At 37.6% G+C, this 27110-nt stretch overlaps 1 protein-coding gene across 1 annotated transcript in view; it reads right to left on the reverse strand.

Annotated features, from left to right (window-relative positions):
• Positions 1-384: 384 nt before the first annotated feature.
• Positions 385-27110, reverse strand: part of cmya5 (cardiomyopathy associated 5) — a 34119-nt gene continuing 7393 nt past the window's right edge. Inside the window, exons 2-13 of the mRNA XM_069187177.1 lie at positions 22954-26983; positions 17061-17156; positions 14519-14752; positions 13312-13334; positions 11164-11285; positions 9303-9437; positions 8467-8613; positions 7642-7789; positions 5564-5697; positions 5252-5366; positions 4887-5063; positions 385-4405 (exon numbers count right to left, since the gene is read on the reverse strand). Coding sequence (XP_069043278.1) covers positions 4153-4405; positions 4887-5063; positions 5252-5366; positions 5564-5697; positions 7642-7789; positions 8467-8613; positions 9303-9437; positions 11164-11285; positions 13312-13334; positions 14519-14752; positions 17061-17156; positions 22954-26983 — 5614 coding nt within the window. The 3' untranslated portion in view covers positions 385-4152. The remainder of the gene's footprint in view (positions 4406-4886; positions 5064-5251; positions 5367-5563; positions 5698-7641; positions 7790-8466; positions 8614-9302; positions 9438-11163; positions 11286-13311; positions 13335-14518; positions 14753-17060; positions 17157-22953; positions 26984-27110) is intronic.

Raw genomic sequence — 27110 nt, forward strand, 5'->3', positions numbered from 1 at the left:
TATTGTAATAATGGATAATGATAGATAATCATTCCACTCACACCAAGGGCCAGTTTTCCCAAGAAGCCATTGGCCCTACAGTACCAATATCCTGTATGTAGGAGGAAACCCATGTGAACACAGGGAGAACATACAAATTCCACACAGATAGCACTATGTCTAGAACTGAACCCAGGAACCTGGCACTCTGAGACAGCCATGTTAAACACTGTCTCACCATGCCACCCTTATGCAGAAATATTACAAAAGGACAATTAAGAGTTTCTGGATACATTTTATGGTAGTACTGTATGTTTCTTTATGTGACCTCCCCCCCTTCAGAATGTGTGTGATATATTGATGTTTTTAAGAACTTCTACAGAAGAAAAAAAAAGTCACTCCAGGTTACTACTGGTTTTCTTTTTATTTGGCTTATTAAACAGTACAGCCAGTTCCTTCCCACCACAGAAATGTGACTTGGATTCAAAAACCGCAAAAAGTCCAGAGCTCAGCGTGCATTGGGAGGCAGGATTTCAGTATAATCTGAAATAAGACACTGTCATGAAACAGCCACTGACTGAACAAACAAAGACTAAAAGCAATAAGTTGACTTTTGGTTAAACAGGGAAATTCAGCTCAGAGTCCTCAAAGGCTGGAAGACCTTCCCAGTCAAATGGAATTCATAATCAGCAATAGCTTAGTTAGACGTTTTGGTTTAAATTAAATTGTATGATTCATGCAATATTAAAAAATAGCCCTCTTTCATTTTCAGGATTAATTTGCTTCTGGGTTTCATGTTTTATGTCCTAAGACTATGCATTTTAAAATATTGCTACAGTTTGAGATTGATAAAATGGTTTGGTGTTGCTACAGTAAAAGTAGGACTAGAAAGTTTGAATACAAGACCAATCATATTATACTGTATATTGGTATCATTCCAGACAGCCTAAGGTTCTGTAGACCTTTTCTATACTGTAAGCAGAATTCAAATGTTTTAAATGTGATATTTGACTACGATGACAACAAATTTGTCAAGCACAGTATATACATATTTTGCCAAACAGATACAAATATAAACGTTTGTATCTGTTTGGCAAAATCTGAAGAGGTCCCCAATAAACTAAAACAGCATGACCTCTGATTAAATAAATAAATGTAGGAAACACAAAGACCATGAAGTTAATTGTAGAAATGGAGTCCTACACATCTGTCAAAGATAAACTGATTGTTGTATTCCAGAGTCTAAGCAAGGTCACATAATACTTATTCTATGGCATGACAGACGAACATTTTCTTACTCTAAGATATACAGATAAACATTTTTAATGCCAATACTAAATGTTATCTTGGTATCTTATAGCTCCAGGCAAATTGTACTACGAGAATCCTGAGGTCTCAAATAGCACTGGTTTCTACACATGACCATAACAGCTAAATTGGAATTGGTACTACAGCCTAGCAGGGACGTTCACAGCTACAAGAAATAACTGGATTAAAACAGGACATTCAGTGCAAAAGAAATGCCATTTTGCCACTCATCCTGTGGAACTGTCTCCTTCATTTGTATATGACATTCTGAGTAAAATGTGTGATTGGAAAAACAAAACCTGAATAGGACCACTGGGACTCGACCAAAGCACAACTGTGGACTTCGATGACAAATTAATTCCAAACCTACTCTCATTCAGCTGCCATCCAAAATCAGTCTTTTACAACACGTGGACCTAACTTGTCATTATGTTTGAACATTATACAAATACATACCATTACAGGCTCAAGCAACAGCCTGTAAAAAGGTTTCACAGGTTACTTTTTGAAGTTATCTTCATTCCTAGTTTTAAAGAGCTACAGTATGTCTCCGTCTTACATTCACTGGTTAATGATGTGTAATGGTTCTAGTGAGGTGTTTTTGGCGATTGTTCTAGACTGGTAATAGTCTGGGTAGAATGAAAACAAAACCAAAAAAAACATGGCTGTTTCAAGACCAGAAGTGAAGAATCACTCATTTAGACATTAGATACCCAGTATGTAAATGTAGGATAAATGTAATAATAATTTGAATTTAAATAAATTTGAATAGATTAATACTATACTTGCATGTAAGTTTCCAGGTTGGCAATGAAATGCAAACATTCTGGTACAGCATCTGCTTTCTTTGTGTGGCTTTAAAGTAACTTCAAACAGAAGATAATTAGCAGGAGATGCTTCTGCCACCCCAGCAGTACACCCACAGCTTTATTTTGCTCAGTAATCAAATTGATTTGCCTGCAAGTTTAGTATTGGCAGAACCCAGACATCCTGTATACCTAATAAAGCCTTCATTAAGACAGACATTTAACATTGTGCACCAAGTGGCTATTAGATTAAGTGTGGCACAAAGATCAATGCTACACACAAGATGAGAAACACAATTCAACACTGGGAAACCCATAAGAAGATACTGTACTACATATAATTAACCAAATTACTTAGGGGGCTCAGATTCTGTTACAACTACTTACAGTATGCCTCCTTTCCACTGGTAAATGCTGTATAAAATCCAATGTCTAATACAAAGTCCAGAAAATTCAAGAAAAATGCATTAACATTAAGAAATTGATTTGTTATAACCCAGCATAAAATATGTTGACTGGAAGACTAGGGCTAGATTTTTATTTTCAGTTGGAACTTTATTTTCCTTTACTACATCCATGTGCCTTGAAGCAACAAACTAAATTTAAAACAGCTCTTGGCTTATATTCCAAGATCTCATCTATAGATCATGCACTACAAACAATATAAATAGAATAAATCGGTCCATTTACATTGCATTTATTATAAACAAAGCATGTACAATACATTTTAACATTACAGATAATACTGAAATTAAATGTTTAAATCTCTAAGTTGAATTAACACTGTAGTGTCAAAAAGCTTTGTAAGAAAATTTAACCTTCATTCTTGTAGAATTGCCACATACTACCAATTCTGACACAATTGCTGCAGAAAAGTGATCAGTAAAAATAATAAAAGGTGACATCCATTCATTTTCAATATCCACTTAGTCACTACAGCATGTCAGTGAACCTACTGTATCCCAGAAGACAATGGGTGCAATGTAGGTTCTACCCTGAACAGGGTGCCAATCGTTTGCAGGGAAACGATAAAATTAAGTAAAACATGTTATAAGGGGTTAGCAATAGCCTTAATCAAAATTAACCCATTTATTCAAACTCCATTCTTCTGTATTAAGTGATTTAAGTTACATTGTAAAGAGATATTAAGAATATGGCCACTTCCAAAGATCACAGCCATTGATTGTCCAATAATATTATTTTTTAAAACAGCTTAAACATAAATATTTAAAACGTTTGCAGTCTACATCAGGGGTCTCATAATCTTACAACCAGTAGAGAATGGTGAGATTGAGAAAATTAAATTAAATTGGATCAATTTAATCCCTATTCCACAGGCGTTAAACTAGTTGAGAGAGAAAAACACTATCAACTGGATTATAACCACTGAAGACTGGACCCCATGGACTACTTGAGTTCTATTAAAACACAACAGGATTGTAGACTACAGATCTGAATAAGGACAGTGTTTGGCTGAAGTACAGCAAAATTTTTTATCAATGCTGTGCATGCACATTCAAGCTCAGGTGTACCTTAACCTGACCACCTGAAATGAGGCACTAACCTCAGTTCAAGTCAGATGATGGCGGAAAGCATTATCAATGATTTCTCTTTTAAAAAACAATCCAACGTAAAAAATAAAAACCCTGTTTATTAGTTTCTGTGAGCCTTCTACAAATATCTGAATTTGTAACTCCATGGACAAAATACTAACTTCCTTCATCAGTCTGAACTTTTTTTTTTTAAGCCAAAAGCTTTAATTTCTCTCAAAGTATTGTAACAAGCCTAACTTTTGAAAAACGCTGTATATACAATATTAACCATCTAATGGCACTCAAATATTATTAGTAGGGGAGACAGGTTAAAAAGCTACAGTAAACCAGCTCACCCAACCTTGTCAAAAGATTAATGCACATCATGCACATTGTCCATGATTGAGCAAATGGAGGGAAAAAAATAAGTCCTTACTTTCTACAGAAATAATTTAATCCAAGTCGTGTGATCGTTCCAATCTTATTAAAGCTTGGAACGGTTTATTGTATGGCTGAATAGGGGAAAGTTAGCTGTGCTTCACAAAATCTGGCGCAGCCATTCCAGTGTGTAGTGCCAGAGAGCCAGGTTTCTCCAGGGCCAGTGCTGGATGGCAGGCCTCCATGAAACTGTGCTGGCAAGAGTAGAGCACCTGTCCACTTTGAGCGTTGAAGAACACCAGCCGCCCATTAATGTAATCCAACAGTGTTCCGATCCTAGTTGGTTTGTCAACAACATGAATTTCAGCTTGCACACTCTTGTGTAGGAACTCAACTCTGTAACTGCAATTAAAGGGAAAAAAAAGCAAATAAATCTTCACTTTCTGATCTTTTTTTCTTTTTTAAGGTACAGACTTTAATAAATGAAGAGCTATACAATGTACTGCTACAGAATTATACTAAAAATAATTAAGTGTTCTTTTCCTACATGTTTGTTTTGAGAAAGGTAACAGGAAAAAAAAGTGGTCAGAAAGAAATTTGGCATCAAAACGTCAAGCACAAAAAAACTCTTAGGTTACTTGCTAACATGGAAAATCAGAGTAGATCAGATGTTACTAGCCAGTCTGAAAATAGTTAGAAAAGGATTGGTAATCTACTCTTAGATGTCAGCATTGCATCTCAAAGGAGCACAGAGTTGTTCACATGCCAATGACTTGAGGATATTCTCAATTTTTTACTGGTTGCTTCAGGGCTTAGAAGCACTGAGTTTAAAATTAACGACATTTAGCAGTGATGATTATGAGCACAGTGAAAAAAACAGTACCTTGATGGTGTGCGGTAACAATGAATGCCCCATGATGTACTGTTCTGCCCCAGTGGGCTGTCATGAGGTGTAGATGAATAAGCCACACCAATTCTATAAGCCTCACTGCTGGCCACTGTTGTCTCCCAGTAATGATATCCATGAGGGGGCAACAGCTCACCCCAGATATCCAGGCAGCTGGAAAGGGGCACAAGGGCACAAAGAGGTCAAACATAACTGCTTCATAGCTACATCAATTTATGAACATCGGGCACATTAAGGACAAAACTCAAGTGTTCTTAGATTCACTTGATCTATTGTAGATACATACTAACTTACAGTACGTTAGTTGTTGGTTTGTTAGGAGGAACACAACAGTTACTCACTCATTGAGTGTGGCTCTTTGCCTGAAAGTTTGCTCGTGGTAGTAAATGGTAGTCTTGTCCTCAGAAAGCACAAGGGCTGAGTTGGCTGTTTCTTTTAGCAGGCAAAATCTGGTTCCTGTCAATCAAGATTTATAAAAAAATGTAATGTGTAACAATTCTATCCATACAGAATGACTCCTTATTTTGTTTGTTGAAAAGACAGTAATCTGCCCACAAACCATCAATTGTCTTCTATGTATAGCAAAATGTATCTGACACCAATTAAAATAAAGGTAGCTGGTTACATTAGGCCATAGATTAATAGGTTCTTACCTTTTGTGGAAATGAGAGCTGCTTCACTTTGCTCACTGGCCCCTGCAGAGTTTACAGCTTTGATGTAGAAGAGGTAATTCTCATTTGGATGTAGGAGAACCTTGTGTTCACAATTCCTTATGCCAGATATAGACCTACACAAACAAAATACAACTTAACTTTAAGTAACCTGATGACACTTAAAAAATAATCTGACAAATATTGTTAATGCTGAAACATCCCACTGTGAATCTAAGAAAAAACAAAGATTTAATGACATTTAAATGTACTGAATACTGACACATATTTGGAAGTGAACTCCATAAGCAATAGACAAAATACTTTATATACCATGGTATAAGGATAATCAACTAAACAAATGCTACCTATAAAATACTAGCAATATACTGTATAACACAAGAAAACTACACCCAAAGCCAAGAACAGCAAGAACAGCAATTTACCTAATAGTTTACAGAGTATATGGATAAGAACTCGACAAACATTTTTAAAAGCACAGAAAATATCTTTATACAATCGCTGTACTTGGACAGTTTAAAATGCAATTTCAAACTTGAATAGATTTAAGAGGAAATGTATGTTTTAAATTGTATTGAGAACATAAAAATTAAAACAAATGCATCTCTCCATGCTCAGAAACAAGAGTGTGTACCACAGTGATGCACTGATACAACTAAATATAACTTTATTAAAGGAAGCGTACACAGGCAAAACTAACTCTTATGTAATTTGAGCTTTGTTAGAAGGGGCTCCAAAAATGACTACTGTAGCTAAAATGAATTAAGTATAAAATTAATATATTTAGAATACAATTTTTTTGTCAAATAAAGATATAACCATGGTAATTCTATTTCTACATGTATGCTTTAGAAAATAACAGAATTTGGATTTGGGATCTTGATTAAATGATTTCGGAGCTGTTTTGATTTATTGATTATTCAATTATTTATTGATGACTCCGATCCACTCAAGTGACTCTGACAACTGCATAAAAGCCTTTGAAGTAGTTGGCACAGCACAAACAGATATAGTTTATTTAGTTTAATAGATGTTTTACATTAATATTTCTCTGCATGTCTGACTCTTATGCAGCTTCTATAGTATAAATCAGTATTTTGTTGGTATAATTTTCCTTAAGAGTGCTACGAACAATGCAACGGTTCCTTTTTCCAGGAAGAGCACAGATATGTCCTCTAGATGGCAGAGCTGAGGTGAAATATTGTAAATGCAGCTACTTTTTGTGAGACCCAGTACTGCCAGCACAAGAGTCATTTTCTGAAAGCATATATTGTAAGAACATAGCAAAATAAACCCAAATGCTTTAAATTATCTGCACAATTAGTGAAAAAGACCATTTTAAGCACTAAAATTAATTAAGTCTACATCTTGACATATCAAATTACTGGAGATTCTAAAATGTAAGACGACTTGATAATGAAGGCAATATTTTCAGCAAGTTCCCAGAATGCTTAGATAAACTCAAGCTAGCACAGTTCCTTAGCTCTAGGCAGTGTGTACATTAGACAAAAAATCCTGGCACAAAGAAGTGCTTGAACAGTGGTGCAGAGTGACAAAGGTGTTTAATAATAATAATACATCCTTACACTTATATAGCACTTTTCTGGGCACTCCACTCAAAGCACTTTACAGGGAATGGGGACTCCCCTCCGCCACCACCCATGTGTGGCCCCCACCTGGATAAACGTGTAACACTCACTAGATATCAGCTAAAAGTTGAGAGGAGAACCATTAGCATGGCTAATAATAATTGCTTACACTTATATAGTGCTTTTCTGGAAGCTCCACTCAAAGCACTTTACAGGCAACGGGGACTCCCCTCCACCACCACCAATGTGCAGCACCCACCTGGATGATGCGACGGCAGCCATAGTGCACCAGTACGCTCACTACACTTCAGCTATCAGTGGGGAGGAGAATAGAGTGATGAAGCCAACTCATAGATGGGGGTTATTAGAAGGCCATGACTGGAAAATTCCAGGGGGAAATATGGCCAGGACACCCCCACAGCTTTTTGAGAAGCGAATGGTGTTGTAGACCTGCAGGCCCTTTAAACAAACCTGAGCCCCTCTCCCTCGCATGTGTATTGCCTGCAGTACTCCAGCGTGAAGGACTCCACCGCAGCCAGGTTGGTGGAGCTCCAGCGGATGATGGCCGAGTCCCAGCACACTGTGCATTCCTCCGTCTTGATTACTGGGCCAGAAGGAGCTGAAAACACAACGTGAGGGGAAGGTCAGCTTTCTCCATTTGCTGGTTTTACATCCTTCCAATTCACACCTCATATGAAAGGAGTCATATGAGCTAATTGCACCGTCAGGCACGGCAAAGCTCTCTGCCACAGCCCACTGGCTGACATTCTGTTAAATTAGTGGAATCACTTATGCAACTTATTTTTACAATTTAAGGTTCTGAGTACTTTATTGATCTATCTTCAGAATCCAGCCAAACAGTACTGTTTTACTCCCCATCAGCAGCAGCTTCAACATAGTCTTGAAGCAAGCTGAACTGCATCCTTTGCAAGCTTCTCTGCATAGCCGGTCTTATACTAGGCTACTGTCTGATTCTTGATTTACTGGATAGAGATAAACAGATTTATTCCAGTAGAGGCCTAGAAGAAAATCTGACCCTTCCTCTAATGGATGGTTAGATATAGTGATATCCATTGTATCATTATGGATTGTCTAAATCACTGAACAGGAAAAAATGAGCTAGGGAGAGCCTGTGATCTTTACACCATAGTTCACTCTGCAAAATGAACCTCATACTGTACAACAAAATTAATTGTGTGGGTTTCAGATCAAAGAACCCAGTGTATTTTTGGTGAATAATAGTCACTTTCAGTACAGCAGAATATCAAGATATAATGGCCTTGTAAAATCTCTGACCTGTTCTGAAAGAAGTCTTCTCACTTGGCAAACTGCAGCCTGTGTAATTTACTGCCATAACCCACACCAAGTAGCACTTGTCTGGTTCTAAGTCCTCCAGTGTGCAGTAACTCTCCTTTACTGTCACTCTGTACTCTTCTGACATAGCTGTGGGTTACAAGATGAACACAAGAACAATGACAATGAAAGGTATAGTCTAATATTAAAAGGTTTAAGCATAGGGTTCATGTAGTATATACAATGCAATGATCATGAACAATTATGTGCTGCAGTGTCAGAGGCTGTTTGTAAGTTTCCAAACTATGGTCTTTCATCTTTAGATCAGGAACTAATCCATTTGATGGAAACAATTTCTCAAGGACATCAACATGGGGAACTAAAGGGTTTTCTTAGTCACCTCATTTTAACACATGGTGGCTCAGTATATTTCTTTATTATTCAGCACTTTGGAAAATACTCAATAAAATGTTATGTCTGGCTGTGACTTGCAATAATCATCTCATCACCACTCGCATAGGCGAAGACTGAACTTAAAAATGAATGAAAAGGGTGTACTGAACATCTACTATCCACAAAAAAATAAGTCATTACATGTCACTAATATTGACTACTGGGCACAATGTGTCTTAGTACTATTATGTCTGTCTGATCTCTTTGTTCACTTGTTAGTTGCAGTATGGGGACGTTGTGATAGAATAGGATGTTCTGAATTGGTGGGGATGGTGGGATGTATGGTGAGGATAAAATACAAGTTGTAATTTTATTAAGAGAGAAATGTCCTAGTATGAACTACAAGCTGGTGGAACCTCTAACTGAATTGGTTTTGAATACTGTACCTCCCTGAGGTTCTTCCATACAATAGACCTGGAAGCAATCGATGACATCACCCTCATTGACCTTCCAGTAGACTATGACTGAAGTGCTGGTTGCAGAGTTGGGCTCCTGAGGCTGTACTCGAGGTGTCTGAGGAACTGAGAGAAAAGATCAACCAGCATGTTAACAGTCTAAAACTTGTGTAAAGAATTCTACTGTAAGAGTTAATAACATGAGTATATCCTGCACAACATATACTAATTCTACACAAACAGTTCAGTCCTGTTATTCTTTCATATGACTGACTACCTATAAAATGCACTGTGATATTAATTTAATTATTCCTGTCATTTATAACTCTGCAGGCATTTTTTACCCCCATCTAAGTACATGAACACAAACTTGCATTCAAAGTTACATACTGAACATATGTATTAATCATGTAGCTTTCAACCATACTTAATGTTAGCACCTACAATGCCATGAAAAAGTAATGATTTCCTCATTATTGCAGATGTTTTACGCTGAATGTTTTCAGGTCTTCAGCCAAAATCCGATATTAGATAAAGGGAACCTGATAAAAGATAAAGGGAACAAATAACACCTTTTCTTTTCACTTATTTCATTTATTAAATGAACAAAGTTTTCCAACACCAACTGGCACTGTGTGAAAAAGTAATCAACCCAAATAAAGGGATAATTTAGAGTCAGCTGATTGAACACAGCCAGGCTTGATTACAGCCAGCCCTGCTCAATATAAACCACAGTGAGAGCCATAATCTCCAAATGGAGAACACCTGGAACAGTAGTGAATCTACCCAGGGGTGGCCAACCTGCCAAAATTTCTCCAAGGGCGCAGTGTAAAATCATCCAGGAAGGCACAAAGGATCCTAAAAAATCATCCAAAGAACTGCAGGCTTCTCTAGCTTCAGCTAAGGCCAGTGTTCATGACTCCACAATCAGAAAGAGACTGGGCAAAAATGGGCTTCACGAGAGAGTAGCAAGGCGGAAAAAACTGCTAACCAAGAAGAACATAAATGTTCGTCTCCCATTTGACAAAAAGCACCTGGATGATCCCCATGCCTTTTGGGAGAATATTCTATGGACAGATGAGTCAAAAGTGGAACTTTTTGGATGACATGGGTCCCATTATGTTTGGCTTAAAGCACACTCTGCATTCCACAGTAAGAACATCATACCCACAGCCAAACATGGTGGTGGTAGTGTGATGGCGTGGGGATGCTTTGCTGCCTCAGGACCTAGGCGACTTGCCATAATTGAAGGAACCATGAATTCTGCTCTGTATCAGAAAATTCTTAAGGAGAATGTCCAGTTATCTGTCCGTGAGCTGAAGCCGAAGCATAGTCATGCAGCAAAACAATGATCCAAAACACGAAAGCAAGTCCACATCAGAATGGCTAAAAAGTAGCAAAATTTTAGTTTTGCAGTGGCCTAGTCAAAGTCCAGGCCTAAACCCAATAGAGATGCTGTGGCAGGACCTGAAACGAGCAGTTCATGCTCGAATACTTACCAGTGTTTCTGAATTAAAGCAGTTCTGTGAGGAAGAGTGGGCTAAAATTACTCCACAATGATGTGAAAGACTGATATTGAATTATAGGAAGCATTTGGTTGCAGTCATTGCAGCTAAAGCTGTCATAACCAGTTAAGTTTATTCACACAGGGCATATGGGTGTTGGATAACTTTGTTTATTAAATAAATGAAATAATCATGATTAAAAAGTGTTATTGTTCACTCAGGTTCCCTTTATCTAATATTAGATGTTGTCTAAAGATCTGAAAACATCCAGTGTAACAAATATGCAATGACAGAGGAAATCAGACTGTAACACATTAAAAGAAAAACATCCTATTTCATTTACTTACCTGCAATGCCTTTGAATAATTTGTGTCCATTTCCTGTTGTGGTTTTTGCATAATCTTCAAACACTGGGAAGGTACTGGGGGTGAGCTCCAGAGAAGAGGCTTTTTCCAGGGCCTTGTTAAGACTGTCAACACAGACACAGCCTCATGCTTCATCTCCATCACTAACAATAGTATCATCAAAACCACTTTAGATAATTAACAGCTTTTTTTATTTTAATGCCATTTGAACTATAATACAAGTTGGCTGTTTTGATTCTTACAGTATTCAGAAGTAAAGCTCTTGTTTTTTTGTGACATTTTCACTCTTCTTTTCACAATTTGGAAAAATGGGTATTAAGGTGTATATACTGTATAAGGTATCCTGTATAATATTCAAACTGGTGTGACAGAATTAGTGAAATGCCCAAAGAATCTGTATCAATGCATTGGGACCATTGCTTTTAATAATTTATACTCACTAGTAATAATAACACCCAAGAATTAAGTGTATTGAAAGGATTATGGCTCAACTCTCCTGGCTGAGGGCTAATACAGGAGGATGACGTTGGGACCCCTGTTCAACCAGGATTGAAAAGGGGCAGCTACAAATGTAGAGATGGGATGCAAAAAGACATGTGCGAGAGAAATGGAGATAAAGTATACATTTATGATGTTTTAGGTGAGAAAAAAACCATCGGAAGTGATTGTGAAATACTGACAGCTGAGTCTGATTGAACTTGGCTATTGTCATTCCTCCCGAATGTTTGTTATAAACTCTATTAAATGATCTACATTTTAAAAATAGTTAGCAAGCAAGTCAAGTTCACAGATGTTACTGAAATAGGAAGTTGTCAAGCACTGCAGAAGAAGTTAACATTTTAAAAAGACAATACAAGGCTGGGCAAACACCTACTACATGACATTTGACACAAACAAGTCTAGAATGTTACATATATGTAAGTAGCAAAAATTGAAACTTGTAAATTCAAGATGGGCAAAAGCGGTACCTGAAAAAAACTACATCTGAAAATACGTTTATGCTTTCCTTCTCTAGATAATGTGCAGACGTAATAAACAGTCAAACAATGTTACAATATAGAGTTAAAAGTGAAATGTTTGAACAAGAGATTACTGAGAGGACTTGATGAATGTGCTTGAAATTCTCAAAGGCACCGACAGTGACAACCTGAAAGAATCCTCCAGAACAAGCAGTGAAACACAAATTGGAGGATACAAGTGAAAACTATGGGGACCTGAATTTTGAAATTGAAGAAGCACCTTTTTTTTTTTACAAAGAGGGCTGTGAATGTCTGAGACAAGCTCTGCCCAGCAGACCACACTGGTGTCCTACCAGACATGTGGCTGGATGAGTTCCTTTGATCCTTTTGGCTGCTAGAAACCAAATGGGCTGGATGGGTTCTCATTTGTAAGCTTTCTAATGTTTGAATCAAAGCCAAGTGCAGCATTTTGCATGCAGGTAGTAGAAACTAATTCTAAATACAAAATTGGGAACACTGAGTTAGAAGAGGCTACTTATGAAAATGAATTAGGTGTTTATGCTGACACATCACGTACATCATCTAGACAAGGTACTTGCTGACAAAATTACATCTTCTCGATGTTTTAGGGAAGAAATAAAAAGGTAAAAAAAATCTTAGAATATACAGTTCAAATTTAATTTAGATCAAGGAATGGTATATTAAGACTGTATATTGCTGTGTAGGTTTTGCAGGTCTCTTTAAAACACCACCACCTGAAGAGCTGGCAGAAGCTGTCAAACTGCTGAAATTAAGCCAGTAATGAGCTGGTTCAGGCTGTTAAGAGCCTAGCTGAAATGAAAATCTGTAGATACACCAAACCTGCAAGACATAAATTGAATATCTCTGGCTCAAGCCCAAGCCAGTAAAGAGATATATTTTTTTTGAATCAGAAAAGATGTAGTTATTGTATTGTATAAACAATACAAATTGCTGTATTTTTTCTGTTTCAGAAATGTATGAATACTTTTGTTAAAAGCATCTCAATATTTTTACTGAACAGACAAATATACATTTTCAATCTTAAGCAACATGCAAAACATGAATTGCTTTATAAAAACACAGTTAATTTAGTTTGTACAATCACAAAAACTGATCACTCAAGCAAGTAGAACAAGCACATTTGTGTTACCTTCTGTTAATTTCTTTGGCAGACTGGGGGCAAGAAAGAAGGAAGAGACTTCAGTGAACTTCATAATGAATGCTGTTCAGCAATGAAGTTAGTGAGCTCACAGAACACTGGTTCTCCATCCTGATAAGGCTGAATAACCATTTGTAATAACAATTTGTAAGCCCATTTATCTTGCATACAAAGTGCAGCCCTAAACATATAACAGCCCTAAACATACACACTATATCAATGTCTGTTTAGACATTTAAAATGAATATGAAAATGCTGTAATGAATTAAATCTCCCTTAAAATCTCCTTTAGTTTTTTTTTTTTACTTTGAGATTCTTTGTTAATAAGTGAAATGTCTAGATATGGTAGAAGGAGGGATGTTTAGTCCTTGTCCTGGAGAGCCAGTGTGTCTGCATGTTTTTATTCCAACTCAACTCTAAATGAGCTAAACCAGCTCATTACTTGCTTGACGTGACAACTTTAACCACTTCTCCCAGTTTTCAAGAGAACTTGAAAATCCACAGACAAACTGGTCTTCCAGGACCACGACTGCACATTCAGCCCTGTTTTACCGTGACAGCCTCTTCCGAGAAAGCTCAACCATATTATAAGTGGGGATGTGACACAATTCTGCTATGAAAGTGAAAGCACAGCCATGACAGGTACTTCAGCTGCAATATTACTGGATAATCATGTTTAATGTACCTGCAAATGAAATTTGTTAGCAGCCTGGCAGCTGCATGCAAGGATACAAGTCAGCTAATTGCAGTCTTCAGGGAACAAGAATAAAATAATCTTGAATTTTTTCATAATAGGTTTTTCCCCCATTTAACTTGCACTTTGAAGCAGTTTTCATTGTTTTTATGAAGACCCTATTTGACTACCGTGTTACTAATCACAATGCTATCAGGGCTTATCAGTTAGCTAGACACTTAGACAATATGACTTTTACAATTTTCTCTTGAAATGGATTATTAGTTTTTAGAAAGCTTTTCAGGGTTGTGCATGCACAGTATAGTCTCTAGAACTTGAATTAACATGATGAAGTCTAATTTTTTATTCTTAGTTTAACATAAATTCTGTTTTCCATAGTTTTGAGAAGAAATTTCTTTGAAGCCTGTGTGGAGCATATTCTTTTGCTAATCAGAATCTACAAACAGCAAAATATTTACCCTCTTTAGAAATATCGTTTGAAACCACCATTTTTTCAGTACTTACCGTTACAAAAGTCACCTCATCGGGTTCCTCCACTTCCTTTATCGTTTTCTCCAGAATGTCCTTTGCCGAGTCGATGCTCTCTTGGAAAGTGACTAATTGGTCATAGAGCTGCTCCAGTTTGAATTTTTTCTCATCCTCCATCTTTTGCGACATCTCATTGTACTGCTCCAAAACGGTCTTCATCATCTCATCATTCTGCTCCTCCAGGCTCTGCTCAGATTTGGTGCAATTTTCCTGCATTTTACACACAGTGATTTAAAGATAAACTGAGAAAAAGCCATGAAAATGGATAAATCCTTGATAAATCTAGCATTGCTGTAATACCAGTCCTTGCTCAAACCGCCCATATTTAGTCCTCTTATTCAGTTACACAGCATAAATTAGGAATATTTTAAATGCTCAGATTACTCAGCGCAACACCCCCATGACACGATGTAAAAACAAAGACTTGTTTGTAATTAAAATTAATTTCTGTAATTAACATAGCAATCGTTTTACAGTTTAAAAGAGAACAGGCAAAACCACTTGTGTCAATTCGAGTCAAGCATAACTCGGAAGACAAAAGAGGCTGGTAACAGCTACTAATTCTAAGATTAGCCTACACCAAAAATAAAACCATTAGAAGTTCACTGGACCATTCAGAAATTGTGTGCTGTATTTTGCCAGCACCACAGCAAATCATGCAAGCACATACAGTAACACTTTAGCAAGCATGATAAAAATAGGTATTGTAGAAAGATGAATTCTTGTTAAAGCACACAAGAAAACACCAAAGAAGTCAGAGGAAGAGATACTCATTAGAAAGAGGTGAAAATGACAACGTGGTGATGAGAACATGATATCTTATTGCAGTAGTAAGTCACTGTGCAGCTGGGCAAAAGGTGTTTTTTTTTCCACAACTAAATTGTCTTCTTGTATTGTAGTTACGGATAAATCTTTAGATTTAGCAAAATTGGTTATCTCCTATCAGTTGTTAGAAATTTGTCATTTGTTCTATAATTTTTAAATTACTCCTTGTAAAAAAATACACACAAACTCTTGTGAAGGCTTTTCTATAAATGTTCTAGTACAATACTAGTCAGAATTAGATGAGAATTAGAAAACTTAAAAAAGCATTGCTCCACTATTTGCAATAAAAGCAATAGTAATATAAAATATGTAACTCACCTCTCCTGAGTCAATAATTGGTGAAAGGTTTTCTTAACAATTACAGCACTGATTTTTTTTTTAAAGGTTTCTACCAACTTTTTATACCACAATGGTGCGATTTTCACCCATTCCTTGCAAATTCCTTGTTTGGAGAATCTTGATGGCCACACTTCTGTCAAGCCAGGACTTGAATAACACAACTGAATGTCAATCACTTTCAGTTTGTTAATCCACTCCAGCATACCTTTGGCCTTGTGCTTTTGGGCACTGTCCTTCTGAAAGGTGAATATTCATCCCAGTTTTAGGTCTTTAGCGAACTGTAGCAGCTTTTCCTCCTTTTGTAATTTGTCATTTTTAATATTTTTGGATTTGTAATTTGTTCCACTCATTTCCCCCTCAATGTTGATGATCTTCCCAGTCCCTGCTGATGAGAAGCAGCCCCCCCAAATTGTGCTGCTTTCATGCCTGGCAATAGGGATGAAGTTGACTGGGTGATGTGCCAGATGTAATATTTTCATTTGTAACTTTTTTGCCTTAATTTTGTTATCTTGCCCATCTGACCACAAATCATTTTGCCATCTTTGCAGTTTAACAAAAATATGGCCAGCAGCCATATCAGTTTGCAACTGGCAACACACTGAAGCTAAGCAGGTGTGAGCCTGGCCAGTAACTGGATGGGAGGCCTCCTGGGAAAAACTAAGGTTGGTGCTGGAAGAGGTTGATGGGGACACTATACTGTAAAAAGGCACTGTCCTTCAGATGAGACGTCAAACAGAAGTCCTGATTCTTAGTCAGGACTTTTTAAGTCATTTAAAATCACAGGGCGTTTCTCCAAAAGAGTAGGGGTGTAACCCTGGTGTTCTAGCCAAACTTCCCATGGTTTACTAATAAACCCCATATAAATTGGCTTTATCACACTGAGGAGAGTGTACTGGCACACTATGGCCTTACAGGTAAAGGGGACTTCCCTCCATGACCACTAATGTGTAGCACCCATCTGGATGAAAATACAATGGCAGTTCACCACATACCAGCTATCTGTGGGGAGGACAACAGAGTGATGAAGCCAATTCATAGATGGGGATTATAAGGAAGTCAGGGCCAGGGGGTAATTTTATTCTCTGGAGAAACACCCCTACTCTTTTCAATAAAATGTAAGATTGAGCTTTCATTCTGATTATCATTAGGTTTACCAATAACAATTAAAAATACAACTTTTTCCTACCATCTCCTAGTATTTTCTATTAATAATGCAAGGATGGTCCTTAAGATCAGGTCAGCAGCTATCCATCATAAAATACAACATAACAGCAAAGGACAAGAACTCTGTCAATAAAAAAAGACCAGGCTGGCCGCTTCCACTGACCATCTTTGGGTCAGCACTAGTTCTTACCTCCACTGTATTGAATGCCAGTTCCAGTTCTGACACCAAATCCTCAATCTTTTCTGTGCGTCCTTGCAATTCTGCGATCCACTCAGTCAGCTTAAACTGAAAGGGAGGTAGACACTGATGAGGATGAAGGGCACTGCTCAGGCAGACAAGCAAATATGACTACATATTAAAGGGCCAGTCTCAGTGATTTTGTCAAACATGGGTATACATATCACTCATTTTTCACCAGCACGGAGGTACAGTATGGCTCTTGATGCATCAAAAACAACAACAACAAATAAATTGCTGATAACTTGGATTTTAATAGCCAATGAGAACAGGCGATTACTAAGGACTTCATTGTATGTACTTCAGTCACCAACTTGGCATTCTTGTTGCATGTGTCCTCTGCATTTGAAATATGTGATCTGTGGCCTCTTCCCTGGAGGGGATAGTTCAATACATTGTGGTTTCAATGATGGATCACTCAATGACAGCACTGCAAGACCAGAGATGCTTTTCAAGTCACAGAGGTTTATGTGGTAATCCCAGGGCCCTGGTGGGTTTAAACACTCCAAGATTTAGATAATCCCTGGAAAGCAGTGTGCCACTACTTGGGAAGCCACAATCAAGCTGCTGAATGACAAACCCCAGTTTGAAATGGCAGTCTCTGCACTACAGAGCCCACCCTGCGGTTTACACCATGTCGTAATGAGAGATGCCATCTGGGAACGTTTCATGGGTAAATTAAATAAATGATGATTTGCATCGCATGCTTTGAATATTTGGTGTTTGGAATTGTAAAGCAGCTTTCTGGACAAATGTTTCTATTCAAAGAAATTGTTTTAAGTAATCACTTTAAGTGTCCTTGTTTTAACTGAATTTAGCACCAGTGTAAATTCCAGTAAATGAAACACTGCCACAGCATGTAACAGAGATCATGTCTGTCAGCATGAATCTTCTTTTAAATGCATTTTATAGTATTTAGCTGTATAAAATACCATGACATAGGTTAATTGCCTTCTATGAAAATTGGCCCTAGTGTGAGAGTGTACGTGTCTTCTCTGCTATGGACTTGTGTCTCATCAAGAGTGAACCCCGTCTTGCACCCGTTGCTTGCTGGGATAGGCTACGGCACCCCCGCTACCCTGAATTAGAAGACGCGATTAGAAAATGGATGGATGGAATAATTAGGTTCTATGTAATACAATTACCCTGGCTCAGGGGTCCCCAATCCTGGTCCTGGAAACCAACATACCTGATTTCTTTGAATTGAAGCTGTAACTGAACTAAAAAGCTGCATAACTGGAACATTTGTAAGTTTTGGTTTCTACTCAAAGATAAGTATTTTATTTATGAAATGCAGTAATCAAAAGGAAATCTCCAACACGTTCGAGAGTGAAACAGTTAAAATTAATCCCATTAATACAGTGGGTCAATTAAGAGTTCAAATGGACCAAAAACCAGCAAGAGCACTGTAGGCCTCCAGGCAGAATTCCTGTCCTCACTGACTTTAACCCAGTTAAACTTGTTGTCCCCCAGCCAATATCACTTATCTAAAGACAGCCCAGACTATAATCAGCGAAATAAGCACAATATGACTCAACTTGCACTCCAAATAATTGCCTTTACTGATTGAACCACTTGGGAGCCCAAATGTGCATTTAACAGAAGAAATATTAATGAAAATACTGAACCTGCTGCAAGCTGCAGCTACAGTACATATCAGACCAGCTTCTAATTCTGCACTTTGTGAAATGCTGTATTAACCACTAATTGTGCAACATCACAATTCACTTATGTGAAATGTAATTAAATGTTAAATACTGTACACTCCTAGGCCATTTGCTAACTGAATGTAATTTAGAATACAATTCCATTCATACCTGATACCTTATCATCTGTTTTGCCCAATGAATCTAATGTTCTTCTTTGAAAGGTCTGAAAAACATTCATAGCATCTGGATGGAAAACCGTAGGAAGCCCTTTTCAGCACGTGTTTTTATCATGGAGTAGGTACAATTTCTATTTCATACTATTCCTTGCTCTGTCAACTGTAAACATACCTTTCAACCCCTGCTGATTAATTAAGGAAAACATATCTATTTAATAATGAATGTTTTGGCTAAAATTCCTTCCGCAACTTTCCAACCAAAGGCTGGTATTCTTCAATAATTCTGAATAATACCAGCTTTTATGTCCTATAATGCACTATAGACAAGCATACATTACCTGGAGATAAACGTAAGATTCCTAGTTGCATCAAAGAATAGGAGTACATAGAAGGCAGACTTTTCACGTTTTTTTATGCTGACAGTGATGGCAAAGACAGCTGTTAAAAAAATACTGCATGACTCAGAACCATGATGCACCCAGAATGGCTGACACTGTCAAAGTCCCTGAAGACATGCTGAGTGATATTTCAGATGTTCCTCCCCTTGTGGGCAGCAAAAAATTACATAGTACGTTTTGTACTTTGAACCTCCATCTGAACAATGAGCATGGATAATTTCAACAGAATTTCATACAAGCACTTGGAAAATTCTAATGGCTGTAAAACCTTTAAGAAAAAAAATATGAATGAGGAGCATTTACATTGTCACTTCTAAACTCTACACAAACAAGAAAACACGCCATGTTGCTCTATGTCTTTAAGGCATGATGGCAGACAGGATATTTATAAACCTTTTGACTAGAGAACACCAACTGTTTGGTCCCTCTAGTCCCCTCAGGCCAGAGGAAGGACAGGCAATTTAAAAAAAACAAATCTGCTCTGGCTCCACAGTCTCAGCAACTCCCCTGAACTATTATTTACTATCTACACCACCACTATAAAGATCACCATTGTGTACGGTATCCAAGGGTTTTTATAGGCTGCAGGCACAAACTCAGACTCTGTAAGTGGCAATCCTTATTAGTGATTGATCAAATAAACAAGTAATTTGGTCAGTGAAGTTAGTTCATTTTTGCAGTCAGAAAAGTTTTATTGCAAATAATCTGAAAATTATGCCTGTTTCTTTTAAGGAATCACCTGGAATTGATCATAGTGAAATGACAAGTTTTTAGAAATGATTAATTCAGGGCTGGAGGTGACTCTGCTATGCTCCGAAATCCAAGTACTGTACATGAGCACATAGTTAATTTATACAGTATATATACTGTATATACACAAGATTATACTGTATATATTAAATGTTTTATTGTTTCCAGATTTCAGGATATAGTAGACTGAATTCAAATTAGTTTCAAGCAACATTTTTTCAGCTATTCACTCACATATAGTATATTAATTCAATCTAAAGAACAGGTTTACAGTACATTGTTTTGATTGATTGGAAACAATGCAATCTACTTCTATTTATTTTAATTACACTCTATGACACAACTGTACAGTATGTCTGAAGTAAGTGAATCTACAGTCAATACTGTACTAAACGAATGCGGTCAGAGGTGCTGTCCTTATACCTCATTTATTATTCTGAATTATAATGATTAACAGTAATATAGAGTTGTGACTAAAAGACAAAATCTCCAGTCCATAACAATTAATAAAAGTGATTTGAACAATCACAGAAATAACTTGAGTTTTGTGTGGAAACATAATAATTCCTTACTGATATTACACATTCTAAAAAAACATTACTGTTCGACACAGATATATTTATCATAAACAAATTACTTTAAAGAAAGAACAATTTCTGTAATTATGAAGTCCAATAATTGCTCATACAAATTAATCTTAAAGCGCTATAAAAGGTATTAAGGTTTTCACAATTAAATGGCTATTAGAATGACAAAATATTAAACTGTAAAAACAATTAAGATAGCTTATACAAGTAATTAGGCTGTCTATTCAAAAATACACGTTTATTAATTAGTTTATATTTATTATTAACTGATTTAAAGAAGCCGCTCATGCTCATTGTATTAGCTACATTTTCCATATAACAATTTGTACCAGTTTCAATAATTCAAAGGAGAATGTTTTTAAATTGAGTTTCAAAGTATTTTCCTATATTTGTAGAATGTATTACAGAATGAACATTTGTTATGTTGGCCCCAGGTTCAAATCAAGTGTGGTTGCTAAGAAACTAACAGAAGAAGAAGCAAATGCAGAAGGAAGCAATCAGCCTGATATTTGAAATGATTAAACTGAAAACAGGTCTTATTATATCTTTCTTTACATAATTTGATTAGTATAAAACCTACTGAAAATGAATTTCTGAAGTTATATTGAACAAAGAATGTTCGCTGTGTAGATATGTAGACTCGAACTTTGTAAAAAATAATTAATTTCATCATTAGTTTTAGAGGCAGTCTTCTAAAACAGCAAGTCCTTTCCTGATTCCTGTTGTTCAAACTCTATCAAACATATTCACAACTTGATCTGTACCTTTACTGAACTGCAGAAATGAGACTTTTGGTATTAGCACAACAACATGGTTACCTGTATTTGCATTTAGAAAGGTGTGTCCATTCTGGTGCTGCATATTTAAGTTTCTAGAAAATCGAGAGAAATGGATGATTTGAGCAGCTATAATTCAGCTCAAGACGGCATCTAGTCTTATTTTTTCACCTCACTGACGCTCAATTGCTCAAGAGCAACAATAATAATTACCACAAAAATATTCATCCTATATTGTATGATGCCACAAAGAACGTTGTCCTTGAAGGATGGTACTTGCCTAAAGAGTCAATCAAATTATTGATGCTTTTGTCTGTATTAGGATGGCTGCCAGAGAATGCCAGGACTCAAGATGGCGTCAAGAGGAAATTGCTATAACAGGGAAGAGCTGTGTCCCCTGTACCAGCCTATGTAAATTGCCTATTGAGCCAGCAGAAGAGCCTGACAGAAAGACTAAAGACCGAAGAAAGAAGCTGAACATATTACAAACCTGGAAAAGGGCATTTTGTGTTTCAATAAAATACTGTTAAACTGCCAGATGGCCTACGGGTGTGTCTGTGTCGGGTCATGCCTAAATTTATGGCCATGTGATGACTGTACCCCCCGCAGCATCACAGTTCCCATGTAAAACCATAACAACAACTTTAGTTATATTTCTGAAATGTTTTCAATATGTCAATTTACAGTGCCATACTGTACATATAATTTAATCGAAATGATTATGTTTTTCATGCTGTCCTGGGAAGGGATAAAGTATTTTAAATTGAATTGAAAAACTCTGTAATTTAAATTCATAACACAAGTTACACATGACTCCCACATTCATTTTGCAAATATCACCATGTATTTAGGCTGTTATATAAAAATGTAGTCAACTATAACACTGAATTTTTCAATAAGATAATCATAAAGATTCCAATATAATTGGAGAAGCAATTTAAAAGGCAAAAAAAAATGTTAGGATGTACAGTTAAAAGCATAGAATTAAATCAAGGTTTAAAACTGTATAATGTTCTATTAAGTTAGAATATTATGTATAGTTTTGGTCACCACATTGTAGAAAACGGGTGACATGGTAGTGCTGTGGGTAGCATTGCTGCCTCACAGCGTTGGGGACCTGGGTTCGATTGAGTGCTATCTGCATTAAGTTTGTTTGTTCTCACCTTGTTTGTGTGGGTTTCCACCGGGTGCTCCGGTTTCATCCCACAGTCCAAAGACATACTGGTAAGTTAAAAGGCTTCTGGGAAAATTGACCCTGGTGTGAGTGTGTTTGTGTATGCTTGTGTCTGTGTGTGCCCTGCAATGGACTGAAGTCTCATCCAGGGTGTATCCTGCCTTGTCCCAATTGCTTGCCGGGATAGGCTCCAGCTCCCCTGCGACCCTGTATTGGATAAAGTGGTTAGAAAATGGATAGATGGTTGGATTTGATCCTGGATAAGAGTGGCTGCAAATAAAATACTAAAGATATTTTAATACTTTACACAATCTAAATTCATTTTCAAAGCTTACCTTTATGTCATCATATGCTTTATTCAATGGAGACACATTGTGGTCTTGATGTTCACCAAAGAGCTTGTCTATAGCTGAAATCGGGCACCTGCAGGTCACACAGAATGTGTCTAACAAAGGTTTTTTTGGCTCCATTTGGGACAGTTCAACTTCTGACATTGGAGTTCCCCCCAAAGCTTCAATGATCTCATAGCCTTCTTCAACCACTTCTTGAGCAGGCAAATCTCGATCCACAAAGTCAGACCCCTGGTCATGGTGTTTCCCTGTGTCTTCACAAATACATTCCCTGTCCCTGATCAGTTCAGTTTCAGGTGCTGCAAAATCCTCTTGCACCTCTTGCTGAGTGACCATTTCATAATCCAAGGTTTCAGCAGTTTCTCCATCATGTTCACCGTATGGTTCCTGATACAGTTCTGGCTCTAAAGGTTCACATTCCTTGCCAAGTTGTGAGAGATCCTCACATGGTGCCATGCTCCTAAGAGGAGCTCCTCTACCCAAATTTTGAAATTCTTTGTCTTCTACATCCTCCTGCTCTTCTGATACAATTTCATGTTTTTCTTGTATTCCTTCTCTTGCAGATTTTAAAGAGCTTATGGTTTCCTGCTCTTCAGTTTTCATTACGATCTCTGATCCAGTAGTGGACAGATAGGCACTATCCCATTCTTGAGCACTATGTATTTCTTCACTTTTCTTAACCTCTTCCTCATGGGATTTCTCAGTGGACTTTGTCCATGTGTCACTGTCTTCTATGCTGTGACTGAGCTGCTGAAGAGTTTCATCTACCTTTTCTAAAATAACTTCTTTACTTTCACTATTGTCTGAGGTCAAAGAAACTTCAGTTTCCATAGCAGCTTTGTCTAGATGCGTCAGTTCTGGCTCAGAGCTTCCTTCACATTCACTTACATGGATATCTTGTACTGCTTGATCTACTCTATCATCTATTTCAAAAACTGACGAATCGTTACGTTCTTCCTCTGCTGGACCTGTGTAAATATCTTCTGGGGTCTCTATTAAATCTTCACCTCTTACAATGCCTTCTTTTTTACTTCCGGCACTCTCAGTCCTATCACGTTCACTCATTGATACCTCCTTTTCAATAACGATTTCCTCTTCAATCTTCTCAGAGTCTTGAGCAATCAATGTTTCATTAAGCATCCCACTGTCTAGAGGTTCTCCACACTCCACAGCAGGAGTGCTTCCAGTCTCATGAAAAACAGCAGCATTTTCCTCTTTCTGTTTTTCCACTGGTTCTATTTCATCTTCTTCTACGGCTTTCTTAAGACTCTTTTTGTTGTATCTTTCTACTTCCTCTTCTGGGACTGTTTCTTCATCACTAAACACAGGCTGGAATTCTAAATCTTCAGATATTTCCTCAGACATGGCAATAAATTGTTCACTTTCTTCAAATGGAGACAGTTCAGATCTCATTCTGGATGATTCTATTCTTGTTTCAGTTTTCTGAGTGTTATCTTCCATTCTTTGTGTAATGTCACCAGTGAGGACAAATGCACTTTGCCATGTTTTTCCTGCTTCATCTTCTTGATCTTCATCAGGTTGTGGCTCATCTGACCCCTGTGGAACATCGTCTATTAAAATGTATTTTTCAAAGTATGCACCTGAGTTATCATCAGAGTCAGACAACCTCCTTGGTAATATCCTCTCAGAAGTAACACTCTCTTCATCAGAGGGCTCACTGTCATCTTTCTTCTTATCTCCTGCTGCTTGCTCGTATAGATCTGTATAAAGAAATGACATAGCTGGAGGCTCCTCAAAAAGGAAAGGATCAATGTTTTTTGAAGTTGCTGGATAATAATAGCAGCGTGTCAGAGTCTCCTCTTCAGTGCTAAACAAAGCTGTACCACTTTTTTTGGGTGGAGATTCCAACTTTAGAACCTTATCTGCTTTGGTTGGCATTTCTTCCTCTACAATGTGCTTATTCATGGAACAAACCTCTGGCACATGGGCACCCATACCATAAAATACTTCGTCTAAGTGTTCGCTTGCTATTTCTACATCTAGAAACACAAACTCTGGGTCTTCAGATTCTGATACACTCTTGGATGCTTGCTCCTTGTTTTCTGGCTCCTCACTAGTCTCGTTTGTTTTTGTTTCATTTATTGCCTCTTTAGGGTTGATATTTGAGACATGGTCATCTACCAACGTAAACTTCTCAAAATAATCCAGGTCACCATTCCCATTCTTTGATTTAGCGAGTGAAGTCTGAGATGATTCAGAAATTGCAGGACTGATGTTCGTACTTTTTTCAATATTCAAGGGTTCTGTTTCCCTTAACTGTTCGGTTTCCTTTCTTTCAGATTCTACAATCTTTTTTTCACTTTCCACTTTCTTCTCTTGATCAATTTCTTTTTCACTTATGGATGTTTCACTTATGGGTGTTTCTTCTTCCTCTGTCACTTCTAGTAGTACTTTTGATTTAATAAGTGGGCTTTCCTCCAGATAAAACAGATTATCTGGCATATAAATGCTTTCCTCTTCATCAACCATCAAAATTTTGGGAGGAACAATAATGTTTAATATTTCGTAGCCTTCAGAGACAATGCTGAACAATTCTTTCTCACTATTTGGGTCTTCTTTTTGTTCAGTGGGTTCATCACTTTTTATTTTTTGTTCTGATCTCACATTAGGATTTTCATCTCTTCTTAGATTAGGAGAGACGGTTTTGGCCCCTGGAGATGTAAGAAAGCCAGGAACCTCTGTTAGCACTTGTTTCTCATTTCCACCAGTTAGGAATTGTGGATTTTCACTCTGGGGTTGATCCCTAGCTGTACTAGACGAGTACAAGAGAGGGACTGGATTATGCAAAGATGGATCTTTCTTGGGATTGCCTGAAAATTCCAAAACTGATGGCTCAGAAAGAGATCTTGGGTTTGATTCTGGAATTCCAGATATTTCTGTTGTAGATTCCAGTTTTGGCAGACTAGATTTTGTAGAGGAAAATGAAGGCAATTTTTCTTCTGGAGCTCCTTCACCCATATCCTGAGAACTAGCTTCTTTTTTAATCATATTTCCTTTTTCTACTGGTTTAGAAGTTACTGGTGCATGAGGTAATGCTTCTTTAGTCTCTGTCTCTTGCTCTTGCAAAGGATATGGATGAGGATTCCCTGGAAGGACTTGTTTATCTCCTACTGGCATGCCTTGCACCTGCTCAAGTCCTAGCGTTTCTGATGGATAGGGGTTTGGGTTTCTTGTTCTTTGGGACTGACTAGGCAATGGATTTCCCAGGGTCATTGGTTTAGCTGCCACGGGCCTATGTAATAAAGTATCTTCTGGTTCTTGTAAAGGACTTGAATGAGGATTTCCTGTGCTTAACCTTTTAGCTGTAATTCCTGTATGAAGTACTGGTTCATCTTTATTCATTTCTGTTTCTTTATGATGGCTCGAGTGTGGATTCCTTTGAATGACTGGTCTTGATGTCACAGGTACATGTGGTATAGGTTCCTCCCCCTTTGTTTCAGGCTCTGTGGGATTGGGCTCTTCTTTACTCAGAAACTTTGAAGTCACAGGAGCATGTGATGAGGATTCTTCACTGTAGAGTTTTGCAACCTTCATAGGTCTTGTGTGAGGGTTACCATTATTTGCTGGTCGAGATATTACAGGTGCATGGGGCACTGGCTCATCCTGGTCAAGTTTTTCTCGGTTTACTCCCACAATGGGATGCGTGGCTATGGGTTTCCTAATGAATTGCTTCATATTATCAGCTCGGCTTCTGCCATTGGTGTCACTCACCCTGTTCCCAAGACTTGCTCTTTTTCTTCTTCTGACTATCTTATCTTCATCCATTATAAAAACAACCTTCCCTGATGAAGACCCAGTGGCTGAGCCCTCCAGGCTGTAAGCATCAGATGTTGTACTAGCCTCTGAGGCCCAGGGTGTTGAACACCTGCTGGAGGCTGTCTCCCAAACAATTCCACTGTCTTCACTTTGGACTGTGACCATAGAAAAGGAGGGGTCCACTGTAATGCACTGGAGCTTCGGCTTTACAGAATGGTCCTGGACAAGATCTTTCAAACTGTGAGAAAAAAAAGAAGAGACTAAATTAAATAAAAATGATATTTACAGTAGACAACATCTTGGTCTTGTGGTTTGCATTGATGCCTCGCAGTACTGGGGCCCTGAGTTCAGTTCTAGACCTGGGC

Source organism: Lepisosteus oculatus, chromosome 3 (genome assembly GCF_040954835.1).
Source record: "Lepisosteus oculatus isolate fLepOcu1 chromosome 3, fLepOcu1.hap2, whole genome shotgun sequence".
Classification (NCBI taxonomy): domain Eukaryota; kingdom Metazoa; phylum Chordata; class Actinopteri; order Semionotiformes; family Lepisosteidae; genus Lepisosteus; species Lepisosteus oculatus.